This window comes from Helianthus annuus, chromosome 14 (assembly GCF_002127325.2).
Source record: "Helianthus annuus cultivar XRQ/B chromosome 14, HanXRQr2.0-SUNRISE, whole genome shotgun sequence".
Taxonomy (NCBI): Eukaryota; Viridiplantae; Streptophyta; class Magnoliopsida; order Asterales; family Asteraceae; genus Helianthus; species Helianthus annuus.
The window spans coordinates 170917221-170936647 of record NC_035446.2 but is presented as its reverse complement, the minus strand read 5'-3'; the positions used below and the strand labels follow the sequence as shown (position 1 = coordinate 170936647).

Here is a 19427-nt window from a genome sequence, read left to right as displayed (position 1 = left end):
TTCCATCTAGTATCTATCTAATTTCTTGGATTATTTGATAAACGATTCGGTTCGTATCAGAATGTAAATCAACTTTTCCTGTTTGAACCGTTGAATGTTATTACTTTCATTAGAATGCTCTTTTCTTTAATCGTTTTGATGGTGTTGAGTGTTTCCAGATTATAATCGTATGAAGGAGTAATAGATAACTTAAGAAAATTTACACATGTATAAGTTTGTCATTTACATATGTGTAAAAAACTTATTAACAATGATTTTGAAAGGAGAGATGAATTAAGTTAAAGAGAAAATTCTTTTTAAATGTTAGTATTTTAATTACAATGAGGTATCTATTAATTCTTTTTTTTATTGGTTTTCTCCTTTGTTCTCACGATTTTCGCAATATTTAGCATTCTCAATATAACCTCCACCTTCTTCCATATCTTTTCCGTTACATCCATATTATTAAAGTTCAATTAAAAAATAATTTATATCCATAGATATTTTCAAGTGTGACCACTTTTTATTATAAAAAATAACACGAACGCGTGATTGGTCTTTATATAAGCCTAGTCTTTGATTTCTTACGGATAATGCGTGATTGGTCTTTATATAAAGCCTAGTCTTTGAATATGTTATGGATAATTATATCAAACATAACTTTGTTTTTAATTTTATTATGATAAATGGATGGGAAAAGTTGCATGCGATAAGGGGAAGGTCGTGTCGTCACTAGAATTAAACTAATATTATTTTTCTTGTTATCTACTTCATTGCATTCTTGTTTCAATCATGGATTACAACACCTTCATTTCCCCGTTTATGCTTGCTATCATGGTCTTTTTTGCTTCTTCTTCAACTTCCGAAAAACGTACGTACTTATTCTTGTGTCTCTTGCTGGCCCTGCTCTATAATCATATAATCGTTTGCTGTTCAAAAAAAAAAAAAAAAACTTATTCTTGTGTCTACACGTAACGTACAACATGTTCATATATTATTAACTACATTTTATTCTTTGTAGCTCCATATTCCACATTTGCTAGAGATGCCACCCAAGCTCCGGCGGAGACATCCTACGACTACATCATAATCGGCGGTGGAACATCCGGTTGTGCATTGGCCGCCACACTTTCACAAGCCTCAAAAGTTCTAGTACTCGAAAGGGGCGATTTACCTTACGGCATTCCCTCCGTCAACACCATTAATGGCTTTTTGGAAACACTAGCCGACCTTAGTTCCACGTCGGCCTCTCAAACGTTTGTGTCCACAGACGGGGTGATAAACCACAGGGCTCGCGTTCTGGGCGGTGGGTCCGCCCTGAACGCGGGCTTTTTTACTTGGGCGAGTGCTGACTTTATCAACAAAGCCGGGTGGGACCCTCAGCTAGTGAAAGAATCCTACGAGTGGGTCGGAAAGAAAGTGGCGTTTGAGCCCAAGGTGTTGGCGTGGCAAGCCGCAGTCAAAGACGGGTTGTTGGAGGCCGGAGTGTTGCCGGATAATGGGTTTACTTATGAACATATTTACGGAACTAAAGTTGGCGGTAGCATTTTCGACCAAAACGGGAAGAGACACACGGCTGCCGTTAGAGTATGCCGAGCCAAGCAACATTACCGTATACTTGAATGCAACCGTGCACCAAATATTATTCGAACCCAATGGTAACCACATTAATCATTTTTGGTTCGGGTCAAAACATGTTTGAGTCATGTTAACATAAACTAAAATGTTCGTTGCGATTAAAAGAAAAATTCCTTTTTAATAATATTTTTTTAAAAGATAATTCTTTTTTAATAATAATTTTAAACCTTGTTGTTGTTGTTTTTTTATTTTATTTTATTTTTTTTTATTTTTTTTTTTTTTGTATGGTGTAGAGCTAAGGGCCCGAGGAGTATTGTACGTAGATATGAAAGGGGACAAGCATATGGCAATTTTAAACCAAGGGTCATTGATGAATGAAGTTATATTATCAGCCGGTACGCTTGGGAGCCCACAATTGCTAATGTTGAGTGGTATTGGGCCTGCTGAACATCTAATGGGCCATGGAATTAAGGTGTTATTGGACCAGCCCATGGTTGGACAGGGCTTATCTGATAACCCAATGAATCTAGTATTCGTCCCTTCACTTGAGAACGTAGAGATTTCATTGATTGAGGTTGTGGGTATTACCCGATTCGGGAGCTTCATTGAAGCCGCTAGTACCCATATTAGCTTGCCATTGCTCCAAAATATTGGACTTCTTTCTAACCAAGTATGTATAAAACATCCAAAATTAACTTTATATGTACATATATATTTTTAATGTTAGTTTGGGTGCAAGTAATCTTTTTTATTTTGTTACAATATATAGACCACAATTCTTGACAAGATCAAATCCATCATCGGGCAACGCTTTGACTTGGATCTATCGGGACTTAATGGCGGATTGATCCTTGAAAAGGTAACGGGCCCACTCTCTTCTGGCAATCTCGCGCTCGTGACAACAAATCCAGATGAAAATCCTAAAGTCACGTTTAACTACTTCAAAGAGCCTGGAGACCTTCAAACGTGTGTTGCGGGCTTGGAAACCATTGTAAAGGTGTTGGAATCGGAACCACTGTCAAAATTTCGTGATCCTTTGTTATCGGTTCAAGATTTGTTTGCTTTGGTGGTCGCTTTGCCTTTAAATTTAAGACCTAGACATTTGAATGCCCCGTTTGACTTAGAGCAATATTGCAAAGACACGGTGATGACCATATGGCATTACCATGGAGGGTGTCAGGTTGATAGAGTTATTGATCACAACTACAAAGTTATTGGTATTTCTTCACTACGTGTCATTGATAGTTCAACCTTTCTAAATTCCCCTGGAACAAATCCTCAAGCTACTATGATGATGCTCGGAAGGTATATATAGTTATAATTTAGAATACAAATGAAAACCACTAAATGCAGTGGCGGATCTAAGAAATTTTTTCATTGTGTTCCTTTTGGTAGATTATCACTATTTTTTTTTCCAAATCATAAGTGGTTCTCACTAATTTTTTCCATTTTTCCTAAACCGAATGGGTTCCTGGGAATCCACAAAAGTGGCCTAGATCCACACCTAACTAAATGTGTGTATAGTTATACTTTTGAATACAAATGAAGACCACTAAATGTATACGAACCATTTGTATTCACTTGTGAATATGCTATAATATTTTTATAGTTATGTAGCATATTCAATAGTAAATATGTCTACAGGTAAATACACTACTATCAATGATTTAACACGGTATATTTATCGATGAATACATTTATCAATCAATGAGAATAAGTTAGTTATATATTTGAATGGTAGGTCTGGAGTTAGCTAGAAAGTCCAAATTTTCTAAAAAGTGTAAAATGTCATAAAACACCATAATGTTAACAATAAAGCACATCAAAAACCCACAAATAACATAATGAAGATTACTAAAACATCATATATGTGGGTTTTGTGTTGTGTTTTGGATGATAAGACTCTGATTATTAAATGACAAACTTTTTTTTTACGTTGATTAGCATGTTGTGTTTTATTTTTATCGTTTTACGATGGTATGTTAGACTAAAGGGTATGGAGAGGATGGGCTTGGAGGGGATGAGCCGCCACGTAGGTGCCACGTAGGAGTGGTTTGGAGGGGATGGACCTAGGGGGGGTGGGGGATGAACCCCTTTATGTATATATATGTATGTATGTATAGGTATATGTGAGAGGCAAGAGGAGAAAGAGGTCCGGCTACCCCGGCTGTGGGTGGCCGGTTGTGCCGAGCCGAGCCCCAGGGGGGCGGTGTGGGGGACCGGCGCCGGTCCTAGCCTGGCCTCAGCCGGCCCCCATACCTTCTAGTCTTAGAAGTTTTATACACTATTAGGGTTTGAATATGGTTGTTCTAGTAACCTTCACTCTGTTATTTGTGGATTTTAGATGTGTTTTATGACTGAAATTATAATGTTTTATGATTTTTTTACACTTTTTAAAAAATTTAGACTTTGTAGCCAAACCTCAATCTTGAATGATATATCATCATATTATCAGTAATATCAACTAAGAATGATTTTTTATTATATGCGCCATTTCAGGTATATGGGGATAAAAATGCTACGAGAAAGATCGTCAATTCAAAAGAAGTAGGATACTTGCTTGGGAAAACACAGAAGTTTGTGTTTCATATAAATAATTTATATAAATTAATGCATAAATTTGGGTATAATAATAAACATATTTTATAGCCCAACTTAATGTTTATGGGTTTTAGGGTTCTTATTGTAGGGAAAAGATCAAATAGGAAGTTTATTTTGGCTAGGAAGTGTAGGAAGCAATAGGAATAGGATTAGGATATGTGCCAACATTTAAAATAAAGAAAAAGAGTATTTTAGTCAATCCAACCCTTTCTTCTTCCTTTTCAAAACTCAGTAACTTCAAAACCCACCATTTTCAAAACCCACCATTTTTAAAACCCACCATCTTCAACCATTTCTTCACTTTAAATCTCAATAATCACAACATTATAGTGCGATTTTCATCACAAATTAATGATTCAAACACCCGATCAACGTGTTCTTCAGCTTTTTTGAAGAAAACTCAGTTTAATTTCATAAAAAATCTCGTTTTTTCCGGTGATTTTGAAGATAATCACTCGATTCGTTCGATTCGAGCGCTGATAAGTGTTTCTATCATTCAAACTTTGTCAATTATTGAAGAAATCACTTTGATCCATGTAAGAAATTCTTTAATTTCATTTTTACGATCTAGGTTTTTGATTTAGTCATTGCGTTTTACAATCTTGGCGGGGTCCAAGGGGCAGAGCCCCTGGCTGGGATTGAGCTGGTTCTGTAAACAACAGGTTCGTAGACAGTGTTTTCCGATTAAATTGCTGTAATAAAAATGCATCAGAAAAATTAATTTTCTGTAAATTGCCTCTGGAAAACTGCATTCGTAGACAATGTTTCTGGTTCTGTAAACAACAGGTTCTGGTCACTGCTTTTAGTTAGATTCTGGTTCTGTGAACAAAAGTTTCTGGTCATTGCGCTTTAGACAGTTTCTGGTTCTGTGAACAACAGTTTCTGGTCATTGCGTTTTAGAAATAAAACATTTTTGAAGTGTTTTTACTCGTTGCGTTTTAGGTAAACACATTTTTATGTGTATTCAGTTTATTGCGTTTTAGAGAGAACGGTTTCTTTTGTGTTTTCTGGCCATTGCGTTTTAGAAATAAAACATTTTTAAGTGTTTTCTGGCCATTGCGTTTTAGAAATAAGACATTTTTAAGTGTTTTGGGTGCATTGCGTTTTAGGTAAAACACATTCAGTCCATTGCGTTTTAGAAAGTATACTTTCTTTTGTGTTTTTAGGCTATTGCGTTTTAGAAATAAGGCATTTATTTGTGTTTTCTGGTCATTGCGTTTTAGAAATAAGACATTACTTTGTGTTTTGGTGCGTTGCGTTTTAGAAAAAGTCATTTTTTACGTTTTTTTTCATTGCGTTTTAAGCATCTGGGTTTTCAAAAAAAAATTTTCAAAAATATAGCAATAGTATACTCGTTTTAAAGATAAAAAAACGCTCGTTTTTTTGGTGCAATTTTTATAAAAAAATAATGTCGTATGAAAAAGTTATTAACGTTTAAAAAATGGGAGGGAATTGGAGGAGAGAGAAACTATTGTGTTGGATTGACTAGAATGCCCCCTAAGACCAAGCGTAATGGGGCGTTTTTTTTTTAAATTTTTTGCCCCAAAACGCTCTATAACGCCCACATCCCCATTACGGGGGGCGTTTTGGGGCGTTTTAAATAAAAAAAAAATGAATCCGGCGTTTAAATTAAAACGCCTAATGCACAATTCAACCACCAATCAAACGGCTATATTCCAACGGCTAGTTTGACTATTTTTTTTTAAACCTATTATATATATATATATATATATATATATATATATATATAAACAACCAAAACTCATTCATTTTCAACAAAAACAATCTCAAAACCTCTCTAAAAAATCCCACAATTTATAAAAAAACTTGATGGATTCTCCTAGTTCTTCATCCATGATAAATTTTTACTACAACGAGTATTTTGCGGATGGCGATGGTTCGACTGATGAGGAGCTTGAGCAAGAGGCGGTTACGAGTGCATGTCAACTAGCGGTGCGATATGTCAACCATTCTCGTCGGCCCGAAGCACCAAAAAATAAAAGAGGCTATGTTGAACGAGACCGACGCGCGACACACGAGCGTTTGATGAAAGACTATTTTGACGAGGCACCGACATTTTCAAACGAAGTTTTTAGGCGTCGTTTCTGGATGAGTAAGCGGTTGTTTCTACGCATAGTCAACGACTTGGAAGCCAACTACGATTATTTTAAACAAAAACCGGATGCGAGAGGGGCACTTGGATTTACCGGTATCCAAAAGTGTACGTCGGCATTACGAATCATTGCTTATGGTAACACTACCGACATCAACGACGAGTATCTAAAAATGGCGGAGAAAACTACACGAGATAGCTTGGAACATTTTTGTCGCGGTACAATTCTTATACTTTACTTTTATTTTTTTTTAAACGACGCTTATGCTTAGAATTTTTTTTTGAATCTTATGTTTGTCTATATTTTTTTTATAAAGGTATAATTGATGTGTACGGTGCGCGTTATCTTAGAACGCCTACATGGGAGGACCTTCAAAAGATCTACGAGGTACATAACACCGAGCATGGTTTGCCTGGTATGATCGGGAGCATAGATTGCATGCATTGGCGTTGGGATAACTGCCCGACTGCATGGCGAGGCCAACACACACGTGGTGACCAAAAAGGACCCACTATTATTCTTCAGGCGGTTGCTTCACAGGACCTTTGGGTTTGGTCGGCTTACTTTGGCGTGGTCGGGTCATGCAATGATATCAATGTTTTTGAACAATCGCCGTTGTTAGAGGAGTGGATTTCTGGCAAAGCTCCAAAAGCGTCGTTTTACGCAAATGGAAACTACTACCCCCATGGATATTATTTGAGCGACGGAATTTATCCTAGGTATTCGATTTTTGTGAAGACGTTTAGTGATCCTATTGATGACAAAAGAGCATACTTTAAAAAGGTTCAAGAGTCTTCACGAAAAGACATTGAGAGATGCTTTGGGGTTCTTAAACAACGCTGGCAATACTTGAGAAATCCTTGTCGTGCATGGAGCAAGCAAAAAATGAGAGATGCTATGTACGCTTGTATAATCATGCACAACATGATTTTGGAAGACGAAGGAAAGGCGATATGGTTCAAGAGTTTTCAGTTTTTTTTTTATTTTTTTTCATGTAATGTAATTTTATTTTTAAATTAATGAAGTTTTTTTTATGTTTTAAATTAAAAAAAAAATGATTGGGAAATGATTGTAAAATGATTGAATGGGGCATTATACCCACTACACCACTTTTGCTATAATGCCCCCTTGCTGACTAGGACGTCACGTGTCGTATAATGCCTCATGGTGGGGGCATTATAAGGTTCTACCACTACACATGGTCTAACAAACCCACGCGCCTCTTTTTTTTTGCTTCAATTTCATTCATTTAATCTTAGCCATTTATTAACTAAATGGATGGTCAAGATCACTTCTTAGACTTCCTAGCCAAATAAACTTCCTATTGTATCTCCACCCTCTTATTGTATTGGTCTATATATATGATGTATATGTTACATGAATGAATAAATTAGCTTGTCTCCTAAATTTCTCTCTAGTTTTTTTACATGTTATGAGCACAAATGTTTTTTTTTTTTTTCTCTTAACTTCTTTTTCGTTCTTCGTTCGTTTAACACCGGGCACAACCCTAAATTAGGTTTATATCCGTCTGGTGACTAGGTATTTAATGTCATAATAATAAGCATTTTTTCTTTGCATCTTAAAAAAGCCTTATTTGTTTAAAAAAGAGGCAAACCCCATCATAGTATCTTTGGAAATGTTCCAATTGATGCACAACAAATCTGAGTGGCATATTCATTTCATATCCCACCATGTCCATTCGGTCACTCATTATGAATTTTACCTAACATTTAAAAAAATACACTTCTATATGAGAAAAAGTTGGTTATATATTTGAATGATACATCATCATATAATTAGTAATGTGATATCATATCATGTAATGTCATCCAATATTTTATGGATCTTGTTACTTTTATTCGGCTTGGTGTAGCAGTCAAAGTCATTTAATCCTACGTACATTAAAGTCAAAGTCAAATGCTACAATGCACATCAAAGTCACTTTATCCTAAGCACATCGTTATCAAAGTCATTTGATCCTAAGACCATGTGTAGTGGTGAACAAAAATAATGCCCCTACCATGGGGCATTATCTGACACGTGACATCCCAGTTAGCATGGGGCATTATTACAAAAGTGATGTAGTGGGAATAATGCCCCTTCCAATTATTAAAAAAAAAGAAACTAATGTTGATTGGCTGGTCAAACACTTGTCACATGCAAAAGTGGGTTGTCAGACCATTGATTGGCCACATGCAAACTTTTGACTTTTTTTAGGCGTTGTTATTAAAACGCCGGAATCAAACTTTTCAATTTTTTTTTTAAATAACGCCGGGTGTAATGGGTATATGGGCGTTTCCGGGCGTTGTTTTTCAATTTAAAAAAAAAAACGCCCCACTACGGGTGGTCTAACCCATCAAATGCTACAATTGATCATGGAGGAGACTATTTGCACACTTGGTGTGTAGATAGTCAACCCAAAAATGTCTTTTTTGTCCTATATGCACACCCTGCAATGTTGAGCTGTGGCCAAAGCATGGCATTTTGGTCCGGTCAACCAGACAAAGACTGACGGGTCTGTTGACATGACCAAAACGCCGAATTTTGGCCGCGTTTTGGTCCTGTCAACCAGACATCCGGTCAGTCTTTTGTCTGGTAGACAGGATCAAAATGCGGCCAAAACTCGGCGTTTTGATCCAATCAACAGACCGTCAGACAGCCGTCAAGCTTTTGTCTGGTTGACCGGACCAAAACCCCGCGCTTTGGCCACAGCGCGACACTGCAGGGTGTGCATATAGGACAAAAAGCCCTTTTTAGTGTGCATATAGGAATTTGGGTGTGCCAATAGGTACACCCTTGATCATAAACACAGTTAATAAAATGCTACAATTGATCCTAAACAAATCAAAGTCATATTGATCCTAAACACAGCCAAGTAGCAGTCAAAGTCATTTGATCCTAAACACAGTTTAATAACTTCAAATCAAACACAATTTATTACGTCTAATTAACATTTAAATATCACCATTAAAGACCACCATTCATACACAATAGTTGTTGGAATTGAACCCTATCAGAGGAACATATAATATAAAGCCAAAACTGGATCAGCTCAGTGGATTCAGAATAAGCAGATGCTGATATACATATCTCTCCCCTTGAAAGTGATTACAACAACTGATGACCTCCTATCTGCTGATCTTACTAACTGCTGACCAATAACTGCTGCTCAATTAAAGATCTGATGAAGACTCAAGTCCTGCTGATTCAATCTACTGCCTTGAGTCAAGCACTGCTGATCCGGATAAGTGCTGCTGGGTTCACAGCAGTAGAAGGTTGCAGCAGTAGTTCTAAAGTCTGTTTGTAATAGAATGTATTAGCAGTAGTTCAATAGAAGCAGTGTCTGTATAAATCAGAGGTTAGAGTTTGTTAGGAGGTTAGATGTCACTTTCATGGTGATGTCAGCTAAAGATGCTCAGTAGTTTGCAAGTGCTTATAAATAGTACAGTACTTTGTACTGTTCTATTAGCTCTTCACATCATTCGTCTTCTTTGCACGAACAAACTGCTGAGCTCTGGCTGAGGGGGAGTTTGCATTCATTCATCATCATTGTAATCGTAATTGAAATAAATTCAATCATTCGGTTCTTTGTGTAATGATGTTTGATTAAAAGTATTACTCTCATTTGATTGTATACAAAGTTTGTGTTCATCTTAATTTCCGCTGCACACTCGTTCATCTCCATCTTATTTTACAAACAAAAATATAATCAAAAGGAAACTCAGATCCAACAATTGGTATCAGAGCTAGAACAGTCAAATTTGATTTAACAATCATTTTGACGTAAATAGTTCAGCTCAAAACAGTTGATACTGATCGTTTGTTCGTCGTTGAAAAACAGAGTAAGGATTAATCACCATTATTGTTGATTTCTCAGTACCTGTAAAACAACAAGAATGACGTCACAATCTCAGGATGATAAAAACAACATTGGCTCGCTCTTTAAACCACCTATGCTAAAAAGAAATGAGTACAACATCTGGCAGAGGAGGATGGGTCACATCCTCGCTCAACAAAGCATAGGTTGTTGGAAGTCTGTTATCTTTGGTCCTCATGTTCCTACAGTGCCAAGCGCTGAAGATGCTAAAAAACAAGTTCCTAAACCTGTTGAAAATTATACTGAAACGGATTATCAAAAATTTGAACTGGATGCTAAAGCATTTAGTATTGTTGCATCAGCGCTCCCCAACGAAATATATGCTGGACTGTTACATTGTAACAGTGCCAAAGAGTTGTGGGACGGACTTAAGGAACAGTTTGGAGGTACCGAAGAGGTCATAGAAAACAATAGGGAAATCCTGAACCAACAGTATGAAACATTTTGTCATGTTAAAGGTGAATCACTGACTCAACAATTTGAGCGTTTCAGTTGTCTCATCAGCGAACTGAGGCTTGTTAATGTCACGTTTACAAACTCGACTCAAAATAGCAGGTTCCTCAGATCACTGCCAGAAAAATGGGACACAATAGCTATTGTCACCAGAACTGCACCTGAGTTCAAGGATCTGACCTTGACCCAACTCCATGGTCGACTCCTGACCTTTGAGAGGGAGTTGAACCAGAAAAGGAAGTTACAAGAGTCAGGGAAAACCGTTGATGATTATTCATTCGGTAACACTGCTCTTCTGGGTCAAGAAGAATCTGGTGGTAGTGGTAAGGATCAGGGTTATGATCACTTCATTGACATAACTGCTGGTGCAAACTTTAACAACCCTGTTCCTCACTCTACAGGTTATGCATTCACTGCAAATGAAAACCAGATGTCAGACAATTTAAGCTTTGAACTCAATGATTTACAGCATTTCGACCCCACTGACCTAGAGGAAATGGACATCCTGCACCAACTGGCCTTGCTAAGTGTTAGAACTAGCAAGTTTTATAAGAGAACTGGGAGAAAATTTCCAGGTCTACATGGGAACCTAAGGGTTGGGTTGGATAAATCGAAAATCAAGTGTTACAAGTGTAACAGGTTGGGACACTTTGCTAGGGAATGTAGGAGTCAAACAACTGGTCCCGTAGTCACTCACCCTAGTTCAAATCCTAGACCTCAAAATCAAAACACTGTGCACTATGCCCAATATGCCCCAGCAGCACATGTGAACACTGCTCATTATGCTGTTGCCCCTATGCCAGTGCATTATGTCCAAACAGCTGCTCCACAGATCCAATATGTTCAAACCCCTGCTCCCCAGGCACAAGTGCAATCTGCACCTCAAACTACTGCTCCAGTAGTTACACAACCTGAACAACAAAGTTTCTTTAGTCAAGAGTTTGTTGACTGGGGCAGTATGCCTGAAAATCTTAATGATGGAAATTTTGCACTATATGCTTCAAATGATTCTTCTCACAATGAATTTTGTTTGATGGCATTAGAGTCAATACAGGAGGGGGTTGAATCTGAGGAGGAACAGCTGAAGGTTGAAACAGTGGAAGAGGTGACTGAAGCAGTGGTTACTGCTGTGACTGATGAAGTACTGCTGGGAGAAAGTTCAGGTACCCTGATTGAACCAATGACAGATCTATGGTCTGAAGAAGACAAGAAAGATGAAAAGGCTGGTGAGGAAGAAGAGAGAGCTGATGAGGAAGAAAATCCTAAATGTGATTGTGCAATGATGGCTGCTGCCAAGGTATCACCTCAAGTTCTAGAAAAACTGTGTTCTGACAATTGCATTATTGCTTTTGCTAACATCAAAGAGGTGAATGAAAACCTTAGGAACAAAATCTTAACTGATGAAGTCAAATTTGAAAGATCTTTAAAAGAACTTAAAAACAAGTTGACTGAAAAGGAAAAAGAGATTAGCAGTTTGAAAGAAGAGCAAAGCATAACCAAAACCCAACTCCAAACTATGGTAGAAAAATACCAAGTTTGCAAAAAGGAGTTAGAATCCACCCAGATCACTTGTAAAAGATGGGTGGAATCATGAAAAGGGTATGAAGTTATGCTTGAGAAACAGATAAAAAGCAATGTAAAATTTGGGGTTGGTTATAGAAAACATGATGATGAAAACACTGCTTTTGAAAAATCTGTTTCAACCACTGATGTAACTACTGAGTTCATCCCAACAAACAAGGATGGCCAAGAAGTGAAAATCACTGACAAACTTGGTAACAAAATCACACTTGATAGACCAATGGGTCCCTCTGCATTTGAGGAGATTGAAAATCATCAATTTAAACCAAGATGGTCTGACGAGTGTGATATCCTTGAAAATTTCAAGCCAATGGACTTTACATCAACTGATGGTGTTAAGGCTCCAAAAGCTAAAGTAATTCATCTTAAGGATATTCCAGCAGTGGTCAAAACCTCTGCTACAAAGGAGTCTGAAAAGAGGAAGAAGAAAGAGAAACTTGATAACTTGTTTTGTGAATTTTGTGAGAAGAGGAACCATCTAACAAAAGATTGTTTCCATCTAAAAGCTTATGACTTAACCAAAACAAGTGTCACTACTTCAGCTGAAAGTTGCAGTGTTTGTGGTAAAACAAACCATAAAACTCAGGCATGTGTGTACCTCAAAAACTTCAATGAAAAGAAGAATGAGTACATGGCTAAAACATCCTTGAGTTCATCAGCACCTTCACCATCTGTCAAGTTCACAAAGAAACAACCACTGTTTGTGCCAGTTCAAACAGTTGTCACAAAACAGCTGAACCAAACATCTGTCAAAAGAGATGTTCAGGTTACTGATGCACCTCCTGCCAATCAATTCAGAAAGGGCAAGGAAAAACAGTCTTACCAAAGGATTCCACACGTTTATGAGGTCTACAAAAAGCCCTCTAAACCCAGAGTGAATAGGCATCCTTTCGGTTACCAGCAGTTGATTGGGCAAGACCCCCAACAGTGGTTAGCAAGAAACAGTACTAAAACTGTCCAAACCCCTGACTTAACCACTGCCCATCACACTGCATCCATACCAGACACTGTTGAGACCCCATCCAAAGCCCTGTTGGCTTTGGAGTCCTTAATGAACTAATCCTTTTACTTCATGTGCAGGGAGCTTCTGCATGCTTTGATAGTCTATGGTATGTAGATAGTGGAGGCTCCAGGCACATGACAGGATGTAAAGCCCTCCTCAAAGACTTTAAAATCCATGGTGGGGGTGATATATCCTTTGGAAATAATAGTAAAGGGAAAGTTCTGGGGTCTGGCACAGTGCAATCTGGCAATGTAAAATTTGAAAATGTCAATATAATAGACAATCTAAAATTCAACCTTCTGAGTGTGTCTCAAATGAGTGACAAAGGGTTTGGGTCATTCTTCACAAAAGATTGTTGTAGGATTGTTGGACCAGAAATGGTCAAAAAGATTGAAGCAATAATTAAAAATGGTCAAACAAAACTTGTTGCTCAAAGAAGTGGCAATGTTTATGTTGTTGACATGTCTAAAGAGTGTCCCAGAGCTGATGCCTGTCTGTTCTCAGCTGCCTCTAACAAAGAGACAGAACTTTGGCACAAAAGACTGGGACACACAAATCTTAAGACAATAACAGAAATTTCAAAAAATGGTTTGGTGAGAGGCCTTCCACAAAAATTGTTTTCATGTCCTGAACATTGCATTTCCTGTTTAAAAGGAAAACAACATAAAAGTTCCTACAAGTCCATTGAGGAGTCCAAAACAACCCAGTGCTTGCAAATGCTGCACATGGATTTGTTTGGCCCAGTTCAAGTCATGAGCCTCAAAAAGAAAAGATATTGTTTAGTTATAGTTGATGACTTTTCTAGGTTTACATGGACTTTCTTTTTGCACTCTAAAGATGAAACTGCAGGCATTTTGCAAGACTTTGTGACACAGGTTGAAAAGCAATTTGATCTTCCAGTGAAAAGCTTTAGGAGTGACAATGGCACAGAATTTAAAAATAGGGAGTTGGATGCCTTCTGTGTGAAGAAAGGGATTGTAAGGCAGTACAGCATCCCTAGAACACCAGAGCAAAATGGGGTTGTTGAAAGAAAGAAAAGAACTTTGATTGAGGCTGCCAGAACCATGCTTGCAGATTCAGGTTTGCCATTAACTTTCTGGGCAGAGGCAGTAAACACTGCTTGCTATGTTCAGAACAGAGTTTTAATAAACCCCAGGCACAAAAAGACTGCCTATGAAATTCTGTACAAAATCAAACCACTGATCTCATACTTCAAGGTATTTGGCTGCCCATGCTTTATTTTGAACTTAAAAGATTCCATTTCAAAATTTGCAGCCAAAATTGATTGTGGTTATTTTCTGGGATACTCAACCACTGCCAAGGCCTACAAAGTGTTCAATGCACGGACCAAGGTAGTGGAGGAGACTTTGGATGTAAAGTTCAATGAACTTTCATCATTGAAAATCCCAGCAAATCCTGCTGAACTGTTTGATCTTGAAAATTCACTTTTGAAAATACTGCTGTCAAGACTAACAGTGCAGGTCCATCAGAGGATACAACACCAGACTATGGGTATGAAGTCATCATCCCTCAAAGGTCTGCCACAAAAGGGAAAGCATCAGTTGTTCAAAACAACTGTTAAAGCTCAACCACTGCTACCTCAACAGTTGTTGATCAAAGTAGCCCATCTACCACTGCTTCCACATCCTCAACTACTGCTGACAAAAGTCCTCAAACAGTGGATAAAAGTCAGCAGTGGTCCACTCCATTACCACCCATTCCACCACCTTTTGAAGCCACTGCTGGGTCATCAAAGTCACCAGCAGTGGTTAGCTCAGATGATACACATTTGCAGCCTTTACCAACAAATGCCATCATACCATACCAAGGAGATTTAATCTTCTTGAGATCTCATCCACCTGATCAAATCATTGGCAACATCAATGAAGGGGTGCTCACAAGAAGCCAAACCCAAAACATTTGTCTTTTTGCTGGTTTTCTATCACTCCATCAGCCAGTCAAGTACCAAGAGGCACTAAAAGACAACAGCTGGGTAGAAGCCATGCAAGAGGAGCTCCAACAGTTTAAGAGACAACAAGTATGGGAGCTTGTACCATTGCCAAAAGAGGTCAGTCCCATTAGCACAAAGTGGGTCTTCAAGAACAAAACAGATGAAAGGGGCATTGTTGTCAAGAACAAAGCCAGGCTTGTGGTTCAAGGTTACAGACAGGAAGAGGGGATTGATTATGATGAAACATTCGCCCCTGTTGCAAGATTGGAAGCTATCAGACTGTTTCTGGCCTTTGCTGTCAACCACAACATGAAGGTGTTTCAGATGGATATTAAAAGTGCTTTCCTCTATGGTACATTGCAAGAAGAGGTATATGTATCTCAACCTCCTGGCTTTGAGGATCCATTTTATCCTGATCATGTCTACAGGCTAAACAAAGCCTTGTATGGCCTGAAACAAGCACCTAGAGCCTGTTATGAAACTCTTTCCAACTTTCTTCTCTCAAATGGTTTCAAAAGAGGTACCATTGATAAAACACTGTTTCTTAAATGGAGAGGGAAAGATTTAATGATCGTCCAAATTTATGTGGATGACATTATTTTTGGAAGCACATGTACCAAAATGTGTGAAGAGTTTAGAGAACTCATGACAGCTGAGTTTGAAATGAGTGCAATGGGTGAGCTGCAATGCTTTCTTGGTCTCCAAGTACAGCAAATGCAAAATGGAACTTTCATTCATCAAAGCAAATATGCTAAAGAACTTTTAACCAAATTTGATATGAATGATTGTAAACCATGCAGCACACCCATGGCCACAAATAAGCTGGTCATGTCTGATGAAAAGGATGAGCTGATTGACCAAACACTTTATAGGAGCATGATTGGGTCTTTATTGTACCTAACTGCATCCAGACCAGACATCATGTTTGTAACATGTGCCTGTGCAAGAAGTCAATCAGCTCCCATAAAATCTAATCACATTGCTGTAAAAAGGATTCTCAGATACATAAAAGGTGCTCCCACACTTGGTATCTGGTATCCAGCTAATGGGAATATCAAGCTTTCAGGTTTTTCAGACAGTGACTTTGCTGGTTGTCACACAACAAGGAAGTCCACTTCAGGAGGGTGCCAGTTTCTAGGTGATTGCTTAGTTTCTTGGCAAAGCAAAAAGCAAGCAGCAGTTTCAACATCCACTGCTGAGGCTGAATACATTGCTGCTGCAAGCTGTACAGCCCAACTCCTGTGGCTTCAAAATCAGTTACTGGATTTTGGTATCACTGCCTTAAAGACACCACTTATGCTGGATAGCCAGGCAGCAGAAAATATCATCAAAAATCCAGTTTCCCATTCTACCACCAAACACATCGACATCAGACATCACTTTGTGAGGGATTGCTATGAAAAAAGGTTTGATTTCTCTGCATCATGTCCCAACTAAAGACCAGCTGGCAGATGTGCTCACAAAAGCACTTGATACAGCCACTTTTGAAAGTCTGGTCTCTAGGATTGGGATGCTGAACATGGAATAACAAGCAACATCTTGTTTTTCTATGAATGAAAGCAACAAAATGTTTTAAGAAAATCAAAAATCCATCCTTAAAAATAGCTTAAAAATGAAAATTTCATTAAAATCCTTAAAAGTCTGCCATAACCACTGATTGTTCAAAAGTCTGCTCTACTTCAAAAAGTCTGCCCATTGCTGAAAGGCAACCTCTGTTCTCTCATTCCTTGATAACCACCGTTGTTCAAAAGCAGTGTCTTATCCACTAATATGCTATCCACTGATAGTAAAAATCATCCACTGCCCCCTTTCCACTGCTTTCATCAGTTGCTTTCATCCAAAGTACTGTCCTCCATCTTCACCAGTGGTTGTCACGTGGGCAGTACATAGTGTCAGACTTTTTGTAACGGCTGCCACGTCAGCATTCACTATCTCTCCTATAAAACTCCCCACTCACCATCCAAACAGGGTTTTACTGTCGAATTGAATTCATAAAAATTCTCTTCTCAAAGCAGTTTTTCTTTCCATCTCTCACAAAATTTCTTCGATCAATCGTTTCAAAAATGACAAAATCGAAGTCATCTGCAAAACCCTCATCAAAATCATCGAAAACAGCCTCTCAAAAGGCAACTACCACTGAACTTCCATTCAAAAAATCTCACAATCTTCTGGGTCTTCTCACAAAACCAGGAACCACAGATGTTTTCGATTCCATTATCACCGTCATGGCAAAATCAAAGTACAAAACTTTGCTCACCGCCGACGCACCCATCTACTTGGCAACCCAAAGGGAGTTTTGGAAGAATGCAACCCTTGAAAAACAAGGAGACATTGTCGCTGCAATCAAATCTTCCATAAAGGGTAAAGCTGTCCACATTACACCACAATCCATCTCCGAAGTCTTTCAACTCGATGACCAGGCAGGTAAAACTTCCTTCACCAAAAACGAGTTGCACATTGACTTCATTGAAAGAGGGTATGAAGCCACAATGATGACGAAATTAACTTTAGAAAAAGGTTATTTTCCTCCTGCACCAAGATTTTTATTTCATACCCTCCTAGTATGTGTTTCAAACAAAACCACTTCTTTCAATGAGATCCCTATAAAGATTCAAAATCTGGGATATGCGATTCTTCAAGAAGAAAATTATAACTATTCTCGAGAAATCTTTAAAGATTTGGTTAATAATGTTGAAAGCAAATCATTTTTACTGTTTCCAAGGTTTTTAAGCTATTATTTTCAAAAGAAATTCAGTAAGGATGATTTGCCTCTAATAAACCAAGGTGAAATAACTGCAATAAACTGTCTAACATTTGAAACATTTTCACGAATGTTAGCACCTTGCAAAACACAAGCAGGGGTACCTGAGCAGACTTTAGCAGCTACCACTGCTTCTCAGGTATCTGCTGCTGAGCCTACTGCTCTAGGTGATCAAAGCAGCAGAACAACTGTTTTGAAACCCACACCTACCAAACCAAAAAGGCCATCCAAAAAGAAAAATCAAAAACCCTCCAAACCAATCAAAAAGGCAACTCTGGCAGATGAGATACCAGAGTTAATGCCTGTGACAACACAAATGTCACTAGAAACCACTGCTGCTTCTTCCTCACAGCAGTTGGCACAAATATCTCAACCCATAACCATAACTCCTCCTGCTTCTTCACAAAAAGGACAGGTTGTACACAAAGGGCCACCACATCATGATGCTCTGGATACACTTGTCTCCCTCATCCACAGCTCAATGCCCGGAGCAACCCTGCCTTCTAAACCCACCATCACATCCTCAATTCCACCAAAAACACAACTACTGTTGGATGCAATTGACTTGAACCAGGCACTATCCAGTCCTTCTCAATCACCTGTCAATGAGAATATACCTCAACAAATGACTGAGCCTGCTGTATCATCCATTGCTAACCCACCAACAACGCCTGAGGAGGTTACACCCATTGAGTTACAAGTAACTCTTTGTGGTAATCCAAGTGAAGCAGCCACTACAACTGTTGAACCTACAGGTTTACAGTTGGGCAGTGGTTTCATTAATAAGACTTCCTTGGAGGCAATTTCTTACATAGCACCTCTGCCAACCACCAGTGGATTTATATATCCAACTGGCATCATCAAAAGGTTGTCAAGTGTTGAAGGAAGAAGACCCCAGTACCAAGAAAAAGGGGCATCAGTGGTTAGTGTTTGGAATAAATTCCCTACATCTGCCACTGATAAAACCACTGTTAGTGGGAAATCAGATGATCCCATTAAATTGGGTGATGATTTAAAGTACCAGAAATTGACGGATCGTGTTGAAAAACTTGATAACTCTGTTGCAGAGCTGAAAGATATGCTCCAACAGTTGCTACAAGTACAAAAGGTACAATCAACTGCTGTTCCACCTCAAGCACCTGCTCTACAACAAGCACCTGCTACAAATGAGCTCTGGAATCTCTTTCAGCCTTATCTCCATCATCAGGCACAATTAGCAGATCAGCAACATGAAAAACATGTTCAACAGCTGAGAAATGCTATGGAGTCTAGGTTCAAAGACACTCAGGCTGATCTAAAGGCTCTCAAAACTCAGATCCTGCACTCCACTGGCACTGCTCCTCCACCAGTATTTTTCATTGATCACCTCCCTGAAGATAATGCCAAAAAGGGGGAGAAAATTCAAGAATGGAGAGAAATGGAATAACTGATGGTCTTTACCTTGCACCAGAAAATTCAAATATGACCAAGCAAATCCCTTTGCCAGATGGGAGTAAGAAAATTGATGTGACTACAAATGCACTTGCAGA

At 38.4% G+C, this 19427-nt stretch overlaps 1 protein-coding gene and 1 pseudogene across 1 annotated transcript in view; both read left to right on the top strand.

Moving 5' to 3' along the window:
• Positions 1–542: 542 nt before the first annotated feature.
• Positions 543–4440, top strand: LOC110905084 (annotated as a pseudogene).
• A 1137-nt stretch (positions 4441–5577) lies between these two features.
• Positions 5578–19427, top strand: part of LOC110907882 — a 28337-nt gene continuing 14487 nt past the window's right edge. Inside the window, exons 1-2 of the mRNA XM_035983176.1 lie at positions 5578–6490; positions 6589–6935. Of these exons, the coding sequence (XP_035839069.1) occupies positions 5989–6490; positions 6589–6935 (849 nt within the window). The 5' untranslated portion in view covers positions 5578–5988. The remainder of the gene's footprint in view (positions 6491–6588; positions 6936–19427) is intronic.